General features: G+C 40.5%; 1 protein-coding gene across 2 annotated transcripts in view; it reads right to left on the bottom strand.

Moving 5' to 3' along the window:
- Positions 1-141: 141 nt before the first annotated feature.
- LOC145447758 (cytosolic phospholipase A2-like) overlaps positions 142-13,049 on the bottom strand; it is a 28,397-nt gene continuing 15,489 nt past the window's right edge. For both annotated transcript variants that reach the window (XM_080326021.1, XM_080326020.1), the window contains exons 14-20: positions 11,068-11,176; positions 10,501-10,628; positions 10,364-10,420; positions 4,641-4,747; positions 4,099-4,318; positions 965-1,110; positions 142-513 (exon numbers count right to left, since the gene is read on the bottom strand). In XM_080326021.1, coding sequence (XP_080182147.1) covers positions 454-513; positions 965-1,110; positions 4,099-4,318; positions 4,641-4,747; positions 10,364-10,420; positions 10,501-10,628; positions 11,068-11,176 — 827 coding nt within the window. In that variant the 3' untranslated portion in view covers positions 142-453. The remainder of the gene's footprint in view (positions 514-964; positions 1,111-4,098; positions 4,319-4,640; positions 4,748-10,363; positions 10,421-10,500; positions 10,629-11,067; positions 11,177-13,049) is intronic.

Here is a 13,049-nt window from a genome sequence, read left to right as displayed (position 1 = left end):
TGTACCATGTTGCAGATATCCTAATGAAGCATGATCTTCTACGTCATACATGACTGCAACTGACAGAAATGCTGCTGGGATTCCAGTTGGGAATATGAACACTGTAAAAAAATGTCAATAGTAACCCATGCATAACACGGATACATATATAATATTTATTGCCGGTATAAAGTGTACTATACATACACGACGATCAGAATGTGATTCAACCTCATATTTCTATACATGTGAACTGTAGATAAAAATAACCACAAAGAATTCGCACGATGGAGACATTGAGCTTTGCTGCAACGATGATAGATGAAATATGCAGCTGTTATTCCTTCTTCGGAATACAATAGAGCATTCAGCGTAATTGAAGACATGCTAAATAATCCACGTCGCGATCGTAGTATATAGGCCCATACAGAACGCTGTTGCCGCGTCGAGAGATTGATACAATTCCATGAAAATCTATCCCTTTATGTTGGCTTGTTTCTGCTGGATTTTTGTGCAAATTGTACGTTTAATCGTCTGAAATAAAAAAATGCATAAATTTCATATCATAGTGCTTTTTTCGTGTTCGTTTGGGTTGATTGGACGAAGCATGCGACAGTTGAGCGACGAGCGTGTGTCACTTCTCAACCAAGAGATTGTCCGGACGCAATACAGCCTTAAATTAGGTAAGAGCGTGAATTCAATCATGAATTTACACTTCAACCAGCGATTCAGCCTTGGAAAATGGGTCACGACGAAGTTCGGATTACGAAGCTGAAAAATTACTATATACTTTTTATTGAGACATGCTAATTGGAACTGCAGAGCATGTGCCTAACATTAGAAATGAAACGCGAGTCATATAATGGTGGTTTTGCTATGTGTAAATACGCGCAGTTAAATTTTTGTGTAATGGGCACAACGCAGTCGTATGTATAGTCGAAATGCTTTTGAAAAGGTCAAGAACCGCTAGTATAATATATATTACTTCCATATTGTTGGAGATGCTGTGCTTCATCAGTTCTCTAAGTCGATCAAATTGCAGTGGCGTGTACCGGGTGTTCAATGTCTGGTAAGGTGACTGCGGTCCGTATACTGGGAACACGTTGAACACTTCATTTGGCGGCAGCTCATCTGCAAGATTACCAATTAAAAATATGAATGCCATCATTTTATAATTATACATTTGTTAGTAGTATTTTCATAAAAAGCGTCGCCACAATGCAACACATCGCATTACGAATGATGTGCATCTAATCAGGAGTCGGTAACACATATTGTGGACATCGTGCCAAATGTCAAAAATATCAGCAACTTTAGTGGTAAGCATTTTCGCATATATTTCATATTGATCTTTTGACTATTTCCATACTCTTTGGTTATCATGCCAACTTACTACCGCTTAGCCAAATTCTGAATTTTCACCTCCAGATAAAAGGGATGAATGTATCGTATGTCTGACATCTATGCTCTACATCAGTGGTTCTCAACCGCCGGTCCGCGGACCGGTGCCGGTCCGCGACGACTATTCTGCCGGTCCGCCAGACATTTTGTAATTTTATACTTCAATTGCAAAATGAAATAAATTGAAGGCTTCTTAATTGATAAAAGAAGCAACACATCACATTTAAAACTGAATATGAACGTCCCCATTTTATTCGTACTACGCCTTTCGTAGTACGTCTGGTGGTAGTGGGAAATCAGCAAAGATGTTTTTCCCGACTCCGAAACGCTTCTTTTCTCGATATTATCGAATAGAAAAATACTATTCAAGTTGGTGTATTCCAGGGGTTCCCAACTTGGCGGTCGCGACCCCAACGGGTCAGTTTGCCTATTCTACGGAGTCACGGGGACAGAAATGAAATACCAATGACCATTACAAAAATGCCATCGAACCGGGTGCAATCGGCAGTTAATTTCTGAATATTTTAGTTTATTTTGCAAACTATAAAATAAAACCTCTGAAAAATGCGAACTCGGCAAACAAGGTATCATCAGATCAGGTGAAGCGTCGTGCTGAAGCGCCACCCACTATAACGTAAGGTTGGTGTCCGGCCACCTTTAATAAAATTACAATGTCGTGAGCCTAGAAATCAATGGGATGATAATTTTCCTTCCAGGAAAACTACAAGTGACCGATAGCGCTATGTGTTAACATAGTGGTTCTCAAACTGGGTTCCGAGGTTCGTTTGGTGTCCGCAAGACAAATTTTTGAACCGTGAAGCACGTTCCGAAAATTTCAAATTATCCAAAAAAAAACTAATTTTTGGAATATAACAAAATTCGGGGAAATTATTGTTAAATCAAACTCGAAGGTGATTAATCAACACACAGTGGAATATTTTGGTGCTAAATTATTTAATTTTGTATTTGAGTCTCGCCACGCGCGCTTTAGTGTCACTATGCATTTGTCGATGTTATTGTGCGTATGCCCACCCAGGAACAAAATACGCATAAATTTAAAGAATTGAAATCTGAAGAATATTCCTGCATTCGCAATTATGCGACCATCGCTCAAGGCCGCTGAAATACTTTAATCGAGGGGCGCGTGAAGAACGGCTGCATTATCGGCATTTCGGCGCTGAACGTTTCCGAGCCAAGACACACCAAGACATAAAGCGGTTTGGCCAACGCGCGACTTCACGAGAAGTGCGCTGGCAAAAAGATCACTGGCGGCATGTGGGCCGGAACCTTCGATATTGATATGTTCAAGCACCGAAATAGTCGTCACCGAATAGTGCTAATCGATGCCGCGCGCGGTACAAATGAGACCAGCAAAGGAAAATAATCCTCCCAGTGTTGAAATGCGAATAGAAAAATGATTTTTCCTTCATTTTAGTCTGTTACGTGTGAGCGACTCCTATATTATTCGAGTAGCCACAATCATTAGCTGGGTTCACGAGATAAGAACATGCTTCAACAAATTAATTACTGTAAAATTTACAAAATTTACTCCCCAAAAAACTTCGCGATTCACGCGACAAGAAAATATCTGTACACTGATTTTCATAATACTGGTTGGTGCTTCCTAAGCCAAAAGAAACAAATTAATAAGTCTCACATATGCCGTTAGCTGATTCGGCTCGTTCGTGAATCGCGTAGTAATACCGTTTATAAATTGGGTGTATAAAGGGTAGTGTTGAAATTACCGGAAGCGGTAAAAGGGGTCTGAAGGATTCTTTCCCCAGAAATTAAGTTGATCGCCCTATGACGACCAAGACCACTGTTTTTGGGTGATTTGTGTTAATTGGGTAAGGGACCGTGAGTCATGCCAAAGATTTCCAAGGGACCGTTTCGTGAAGTTTTTCCATAAGTTTGGAAACCGCGGAGTTAACAGAACAACCAAACATGCTGCTGAGCGTGGTCGGGCAATTTATCGATTGTTGTCTGCATTTCACGCGACGCAGAATTTCACGTAGCAATACTCGACTACTTCGTTTCGGTATGGATAGAAATCGTTCCAAATAACGATATATTATAATATAGTCTTGGACGAGGAACGAGATTGACACGTCCAAAATTGCATAATTGCTATTACTGCGCACATGGTCGTCAGCTTTCCATATAGACCAGGAGTAGGTTTGGGCGGGGTGCTCGCCATTTTTTGTAGTCAGCACGCCAAATTGAGAGGTGGGGTCGTGGAACATTTTCAAATTGGAATTAGGTGTCTCGAGGTCGCGATCATAAAAAGATTGGGAACCCCTGGTGTAGTCGGTTAATCCACGGCCTTCGACACACTACCGCAGAATTTCATGAATGCCGTCATGAACACAAATAAAACCCTCAAAATGTCAATCTCCAGTAGCATTCTTGCAAAAAATGGTTGCATGCTTTTATCGCAAATGCATTTCGGGTTTATTCAATCTTTGAAGGTCCACCGGTCCGCCGACTATTTCTTGAAATTTTACCGGTCCGCGAGCTCAAAAAGGTTGAGAACCACTGCTCTACATCGAATTAAGAACACGAGTCACCGCATCATCAGGACTATGTCCTTTCGAAATTAATGATCGTATGCTTTAGGCTGCAACCACCACCATACATGAAACAAACTGCCGGATCAGTAGCAATAGCACCTTCATAACTCAGTCATATGAATAACGTTTCAAATAATCGAACACTCACAATTGTCATCCATTTTTCGCCGAGGCGGAAAAGGTACGTTCTTCAGCGCTTTGAATTCCTTGTTGCATAACGTGAACCAGATTACGATCGGACATTCCGGGTCGTCCGGGTCTTCGAAAACGTGCGCGATACCCCGGGGGTCGTCTTTCAGCTTTTGCGGGTCGATTTTAGGAAACTTGAGTCCTTGCTTTCGTGCTGCGCTTTCCGAGAGGAATAGCTCCTAAAATCGACCAGATGTTACAAAAACTACGGGCAATTACTGAGGTTAAGATGATGTTTGATCTACTCAAACTATTATTTAGTTATTTTCGGTTTGATGTTACAGACTTCAACAACAGAGATATCAATACCGATAAATGTAAGTATATAAGGAACGACCAAACCAAGGGCAGACATCTCCCTCCAAATTGCCCGAATGTTACGTTTGAAGTTAACCTAATAATTAATAAGTATCATATCCGTAATAATCATAGTACAATGATCTCTAATAGAATGCAATGTTCCGTATCACAGCAAATAGAAAATAATGATTATATATCTACCAAGTAGTCGATATCTGTATCCGACTTGTATTCCGAAGCGTCGCAGACGATCAGTACGTCGACTTTTCTCCGAAGAAGCGCATTGCACGGAACATTACTGATGACGGCTGTAAGGCAATTTGATTCGTTTTATTCGCCACAAAAAGAAAGAAGTGCGACTTGTGTTCGCTTGACACAGGCGAACATCATTCCAAATTCAGGCTGATACCTTGAAAAAATTGCCAAGTTGCTTAACCTGGATAGGAATTGAAGGATCCGCAAATATCGAACGGACATATCAGTGCTTTGACGGTGACGATGCGAACGAACCGTTAGCTTGGAATTTGGAATCGGAACTCTGGCTGGATACAATGATTCGAGTTCTATTGATTCGAGCGGAGTATTGGCAGACGATTTTTTTCGATTACTGAAGTAACACGATCCTTGCAATTAAAGTTGATACCGCTTTTCACTGTGGAAGGTTGTGAACCTCGATCGGTTTTATCGCAGCATACGAAACATATAGTACAAAATACAAAATCAGATTTAATTAGGGTTAACATATTTTCGAAATCCGAAAAAAGGACGCTTTTTCAAATTACAATCTTGTAGTAAAATCCTGAAAAAATGGCAAATTTTTCCTGACTTTGCGGTTGGTTGACTTGTAAAAAAAGGTCAAATAGCCGCCGGAGCGTTACTTCAGTACTGATTTACTATATCTCAGTCCAATTTTACCCTATATTAACCAAAATTATCAAAAAAGAGGACATTTGGGCGTCCTCCGAGGACACTTTCAAAACAGTCAAAAAAGAGGACGAATCCTCTTGAAAGAGGACGTATGGTAACCATATTTGGAGATTCAGAGAAGAGGACGCTTTTAACAAATCACAAAATTTATAATATCACGGAAGAAAAACCGGAAGATTGAAAATCTTCAAGGGAAATACTGAGGTGTTTATTAAACAAAAGGTCGTTTTTGAAACTCGACTTCCGAAAGGCCCGCTCGAATGTCCAGATTCCGATTTTCGCCTCATTTATGGCGTTTTGTTGTACACTGTACAATGGCCTGACTGTCAAAGCGATGTGAGACCATCGGTTGCTATTTCCGATAATCACGGGCCTGTACGAGATTCAACAAAAGTCATGTAAAGCCAGTATGAGACGGGCGGTTTTGTTGGATTACGTGATAAAGCTTGGAATCAATATAGACCGAGAGCCGACGGCCGAAGTGCGTGCTCATAGGGTCTTAGAAGGATTGAAGGTCGGAATCGAAAGTATAAAATGCACTCATTACAAATCGTAGCGTCAGCCGTTACCGCTCCGGGGGGTTTGGCTGTGAGGGGGCAGCAAAAATTTGCATAAAACCGAAATCTTGACTCATAGGTACAGCGTCAGTTCCAATATTTTATGGAAGAGCACCCTTTCGCATCACGGAATATATCTGAACTGACGAATGATACTGGTGGAAACGCGAGATACGGCCGTCGGAAGATCGACTTTAGGAAAAAGTTCTTGCCACAATTTTTTAAAGCTCGGCCCAAACGAGAGTAATGTGGCAGCTGGAGCTGATATTAGGTTGAATCGTGGTAAAATGCCAATAAATCTACCATGTAACCGTCGTTTTGCATTCATAAGTAATTAGAATGAATATTGGTGAGAGAGAGTGGATCATACGAATTAAATATAGCAAAGGATTATGTGAAAATTACAGCTTATTGGGATTGAACAAATAGAAAAAAAATGCAAGCGACAAAAAGAGGTGACATGTAGCGGAAGGCGAGATCGATATGTAAGGTCATAGCCCGGTAATCCAGAACCTGAAGGCTGACCAGTTGGGCCTATTCATTTAGAAGAAATTCTAGTTACATCTTAATTCGTGAACAATAGAATTGACAATAATGCGATGATTGGCAGGTTGAATAAGTCCAGTTATACAGCGCTAAAGGCTCTAGCTATGATATAATTTGGCATTTCTATGCTCCCTTTGTTCAGTTGTATATTGACGTCAACCCTGCGGATGAATTTATAGTAATAGAACAGATTCATCTGTAACCGCGGAGGTTGGAATTGATTTTTGTTAAATCGCGATTCTAGTTTCTCTCGACGAAGCCGCGGGAACCGTTTGAGTCAGAAGTAATGTATCAGTGCGACCACATATATTTGAATTATGTTTCTCTGTGACTATTATATTCTCCGCATATGACAGTTTCGCACTGGCCTTTTCACTTCTGGTCAATTTTCCGATAAAACTCTAAAATCTCCATGCACTTTTTTCCTTCTGGGAATTGGGTGTCAATGTCTGCTACTTTTCCTAATTGTGACTAGAGTGAAACCACAGCACAGTTATCAATTGGTTATAATGTGGTATTTGAACAATTGAACATGAACATACTCTACATATGCTGTTTTGAGGGATTAATTAATTGAAGTATTTCTTACTAAAATCCTCAACATTTGTTACGAATGTGCTTGATAATACACACATTTTTTAATCTACTCGGAATTGTTTCGCGGGCCGGATGAAATCGTTTGATGGTCGTATGTTTGAAACCCCTCTCTATAGAGCGTTACATCTAATTTCTCACGAGTTGGTTTAGCATGAATATACTCTATCTTGTGGTGTTTTCCTATCGATTTCCATAAATATTTTTATATTTTTATCGGATATCGTAGTAGCCCTCATGCAAGCATCCGATGCCAATTGGGTCAACAGTTGCGATTTTGAAATAACGGAAATGAGTCAATGCTAACTCGCTCAGTTGTAAGTATTTTTCGAAGAAGTATTACCAGCCACGCCTGAAAAAGGTGAATAATTGATTTTCTGCCTAATTTATACGCATTTGACCAATATCGACAGTTAATCGCGCTGTACCAACTGGATATGCAAGAGACAATGAATGGATGACGAAATTTGACATGGTATATCTTGGTTGTGTTACGCAGCTTCGCAGTAAGTTTCAGTATCGTCTCTCGATGATTGGCATAGTAATTCCGTTATCAAAGTCGATAATATATCAGTGCGCTCTTATTTACAAGATACTCGACTTCGACAGCGAAATTACTAAGCTAGTCATAAAGCCAGTCTTGAAACTTGGCACAGCGCATGATGACAGCATCAAAATATACCATACGAAATTCTGTCACACAACTCGATATGGAACATAGTCAAAATCAACGAAGAGCAATAGCGACTTTGCCTTTAATTACTGTTGCAGACGGATCGAAAATAACAAAGTCGTCAAAGGTATCTGGGCGCGACAGTCACTTGATTTTCCAAGTGTCCACACCACCTTTGAGTACACGCTGGTTACATATGATCAATCCCTATAAGCTGTAATTTTCACATAATCTCTGACTATGGGCCGTATGCACCAACGTGTTTTGAACCCAAACTGGAGCTCAAACCGTGGTTCAGGAGATATTTCCAAAGCACCATCACCGAAACGTCAATGATCTAGTGTTCACTGGCGCCGAATTTGATCGAAAAGTAAACAACCGCTCGAGGTTGTTTAAACGTAGTTCAGGGCTTTGGCTTGGTCATCGCGGATCGTGGTCTCCCGTTTCTCGCGACTAGTTGACTGTAAATTGGTTCATGTTGAAGACTTAGGTGCGCAAGTTTTCTATATTTCCGTGAATTAGCAGACTTTCTAAGCTGTATGAATATATTTTATGGGTAATCTTATAGCTGGCGACCCGAGCGCAAAATTTATTTAAACCGGTCTCAATCGAAAGATATTTTCACACTGATTCCGAAAATATAAATTAAAATCTGGTCAGGGCACTGGAACCCCCCTAAAATCGACCTCAAAGTTCGAAAATTCCATTGTTCTGAACAATAGGGGCGCCAGAGCTGAATGGTCGATCAACGCCTCGTACTCATTGTGACGCTATTGAGCGTCTCGGCGAAGTCGAGCCGTGTTCTCCGTGACTCTCGGAGTATTTAGCGTCGTATCAATCGCTGTAACGCGAATATGTCCCAATCAGAGTAGTTTTCTCGTAGTGCTTTTATAGATTTCGATAAATGATTGCACTGAAGACTACGCATATCAACTTTACATTTACTGGTAATGCATAATATAACAGGCCATTTTGCGTCGTATCAATCACTGTAAACGAATAGGCTACCTCTATAATTACGACGCGCATTTACAAATTTAGCCAAATACAAATTAGAGCACACCAGTTGTTATCGTGTTAATCTACGAAACATTTCCATCCTCATAATCTGGTAAAACTCATTATGAAACAGTTCGTACATTCGGTCGCAATGCTTTTCAATCTTAAGCAGATAAAATTTTGCTTCACGATTTCTGATGAAGTTTCGTCGTCGCGATCTATTATTAAAAATATATCGGACTTCGGATTTCTTTGTTACAGTGTTTCGTTTTCAAAATATATTTTGCAAGTAAATGAGTTTATCAGGAATTGGGGCTCACCAACAGCCTCATAGCATTGGTTGGGTTAGGGACAAGACGGTCTCTGACTGCCTTGGTACCTAACTAGGTCTCAACAGAAGTGAAGCAAGTATATTTGAGTTTGATTATAGTTTCATCGCCAGCATAATCATTCAGTAGGGAAGGGGCGGAGAGATTGATGTCAGCGAACACTGTCACTATCGAGGTGGTTTTGCATTGGTAATGAAAGGTATCAAATTCATTGGTAACAAGAAATTGATCCTTGTGCAAAGTTACACAACTTATTCTAACAAGAGTGCATCATGAAGGCTTTAAAACTTTTCAAGGAACCGTTCAGATATACATTATACAAGCCTTTCAACTGCTGGCTTCTGGTCGCATCGTAAGTTATGGAAATGTTTGGCACTTGACAAGGGCATCACGTTGATGCTGGTAAGCGCTTTTGACTAAATGATGTTAAAAACTACCGCCGGAAACTCATGAATGTTATCATCATTGAAATAGATAACGTGCTAGCGACCGCTGAGTGACCTGAGTTCCACAAAAACCTTGCTTTGTTTACTATTCGGTCGACCTTGAGTAACTTTTCAGGGTACGAATTGAGCATCTATTTACTGAACGTTAGCTCGTCTCAATGATCATCAGTTCGTCTGAACGGCGTTTAAATATTGATGGTCCATCGTGAGATATTTTGAACTGATGTTTCGTTTGAGTTATGTTCGAGCGAACAGACGATCAGACTTGAACGTGTTCAATGTTGGTGCATACGGCCCTATATTTACTTCGTCTATGCTTCCATTCTCTCTAATCAATATTCATTTAATTACTTATAACTGCAAAACAACGGTGACTTGGTGGATTTATTGGCATTTTACCAGCACGATTGAACCAATTCTAAGTTGTAACATTAGCCTACTCTCGTTTGGTCAGCGATTTAAAAATGTGGCAAGAGCTTTTTCCTAAAGACGATCGTCCGACGGCCGTATCTCGCGTTTCCACCACAGTATCATTCGTCAGTTCATATATATTCTGTTATGCAAAAGGGTACTCTTCCTTAAAATATCGGAACTGACGCTGTACCTATGACTCGAAATCTCGGCTTTAGGCAAATTTTTGCTGCCCCCTCACAGCCAAACCCCCCGGAGTGGTAATGGCTGACGCTAAGATTTGTGATCAGTGCATTTTATACTTTCGATTCCGACCTTCAAACCTTCTAAGACCTTATGAGCACGCACTTAGGTCGTCGGCTCCCAGACTAATACCCAAGCTATAGGCGACGCTGAAGGACAGGGTTGCGGTCAAAATGTGAATTAATACACAAACACTAACCTGGATCTACGAACGTAATGGCGTCATCAGTTGTTGATATATTTTGATTTTCAAGTTCTGGTAAACAGTGATAACAGATATTAGTGGCGTGAATCTTATAAGTATGATAATCAATAATAGTAACGTGCGTAATATACCTTCCTTACTAACAGGATGATCAGGATTGAGGTGATGATATTCCACGTCAGTAAAACCCTTCGCCACGTTGAAAATTTTCGCTGTACGGTCAATTACGGCCTCTCGATCCGTGAAGAGTGGATGGTTGCTGTAATGCGAATAGGCGGTGATAAGATCAGACGCAGCTTACGTAGGCACACTGCGGATTCGTGATTACATGAAATACAAAATCAATAGCGTATGTATTAAATCAACTACACCTATTATGGATCTTGTATGTCTTACTATATACCATCCCGACTCTAATAAATTGAAACTGCGACTCCTACTCCAAATTTGTCGAAGTCCTGATTCCAGCTTGTGATTCTGATTCAGATCAATCCACCCCGCATGCGACACGGTCAAAATTACATGTCGCACTTTGGAGAAACTCAGAAAGTTTGAAAGAGTTCCTTGGAGCTCAGCTGCAGTCAATGTTTGTAGTTCAAGTGTCATTCAAACTCGCGGATGGAAATAAATCGTTAAGCGCATTGATCGAAGGCTGAGTAGCACTAGCGCTATACGCGGTTGACGCACTGACATCATACCTTATTTTTTTGAGCACTTTCGCGAACCGAGCTTGCTCCTCCGGCTTACCTGCCTTCTCGCAGTTTTGCTGAATATTCGTAGGCAATTCCATATTTCGTCGTGACGTTTCTGGGGATATACATGCTTATTGGTATGGGATTCTTAGCCATGGTTACAGGTATACCTGCTAGGAGTAGGCTACAAAACACCAATTGTAACTTGTAAATACAGTCAGTATAATTCCTATTACTACAATTTTATTTACTTCCGCTGGACATTGTAGAATGTAGATGCTATAAGTTATAAATTATAAATCACTACCCAGCACACACGTAAGTGAAAGAGAGACAGTAAACTCCCGAGACAGTAGATAAGTGGCTAATAGATATATGCTAATCCTCAATATTCATCAATCATGTGTCTCGAAGTGTAAATAATTAGGGCTGGGCAAAATCGAGTACCTGAGTGATTCGATTCTGAATCACGTATTACGCTTCGGGTCGAGTTGGGTGTTCGAGTATCACTCAATATGACGTCACAACAGAATGTACTATGTCACATTAAAGATACTTTGGTATTTTTCTCTCATACCGATTTCATTGCACTTCTTGACAATGTTGTGGGATGATCACGACTTCGAGAATGTGTTATTTCCAGTAACGTTCGTAGCTTTGTATTATGTCTCGTATGCTGCGACACGGTCAATCGAGGTTTCAAGGCTTCCTCACAGTGGAAAATAGTATCAAAACTATAATTCTCGTTAGTAAATTAACTTTCAGTTGAGAGGAGCGTAAAATTTCAGAACTAAAAAAAAAAAAATTCTTCACTACTCGACTCGAATCATCAAAATTAATACTCGATTCAGATTCGAGCCCTATAAATAATCTCCACAACGTAGGGTCGCGGTCGCCGCTGCGTCATGATTTCATGTAGCGCAAATTGCTCATAATGTTGTTCGAAGTTTACAGTGTATAACTCGAAATCCGAGTTTTGCTTTAGACTCTTTGCGGGAAAAACGCCTGAAAACGCCCGACTCGCAGTATCAGATGCTACAAATATAGCAACATATCGACTAAAACATAGCCTACACGCTTTGACATCAAGTTTTGCGATTTCTTTATGGCCCAGGTCTACGAGGCGAAGAAACAACCAAATGATATTCGAAACGAATACGAATCGCATATTTCTCGTCTTGTAGTTGTGGCATTGTATGGCGAGAGTTGTATCGTCTCCAGCAAATTTGATATCGAATAAATGCATCTCACTACCGAAGAAACGTATATAGATCCCACAGTCAGGCTATTATAGGTTTTGCTCCATCAGTCGCTATTACCCGGATTTTTTCGCTTGATAAAGGTCGAAACTGGTTGCCTTGATTGAATCGAGTCTGTACTCTGTTCACCGGGGGTGTCAAACATACGGCCCGCGGGCCGCGTCCGGCCTGCCGGACGGTTTCATCCAGCCCGCGAAGCAATTTCGAGTAGAAAAGCTTGAGTAAAAATAGCAAATGTGGGTGTTTTTAACAAAAAATACTTCTTTCGAATAACCCCTCACGACAAAAATATAGAGTATGTTCATTTTTCATAGGCCGTAACCGCACCCGACAGCGGTGTTGTGATTTCACTTTAGTCACCACTAGTAACAAGTCGTTCACTTTGACACCCGATTTCGGAAAGGCAAAAAAGTGCATACAGAGTTCAGAGTTTTATGGGAAAAGGGAATCGAAACTAGTTATTCACAGAAGCAAAATCGCCAATGCGAAAACGTTATGTGTTGGTTACATGATGGAGAATATAATAGTTACACGGAAATATAATTCAAATATCAGCTCCTGTATTACTCAAAACGTACACGCAGGGCTGACGCCAACGACTAAATCAAAGGGTGCATAGAATGACAACTCATACCATCGTAAGAGCCTCTGTTTTAGCCGTTTATAACTGTAGTCCACCCCCAATCATCGTATTATTGCCATAATTCCATTGTTTGCGAATAAAAGTAA

The sequence above is a fragment of the Botryllus schlosseri genome, chromosome 10 (genome assembly GCF_051294905.1).
Source record: "Botryllus schlosseri isolate E-star chromosome 10, Bs_hap1, whole genome shotgun sequence".
NCBI lineage: Eukaryota > Metazoa > Chordata > Ascidiacea > Stolidobranchia > Styelidae > Botryllus > Botryllus schlosseri.
This window is presented reverse-complemented; position numbering and strand designations above follow the sequence as displayed.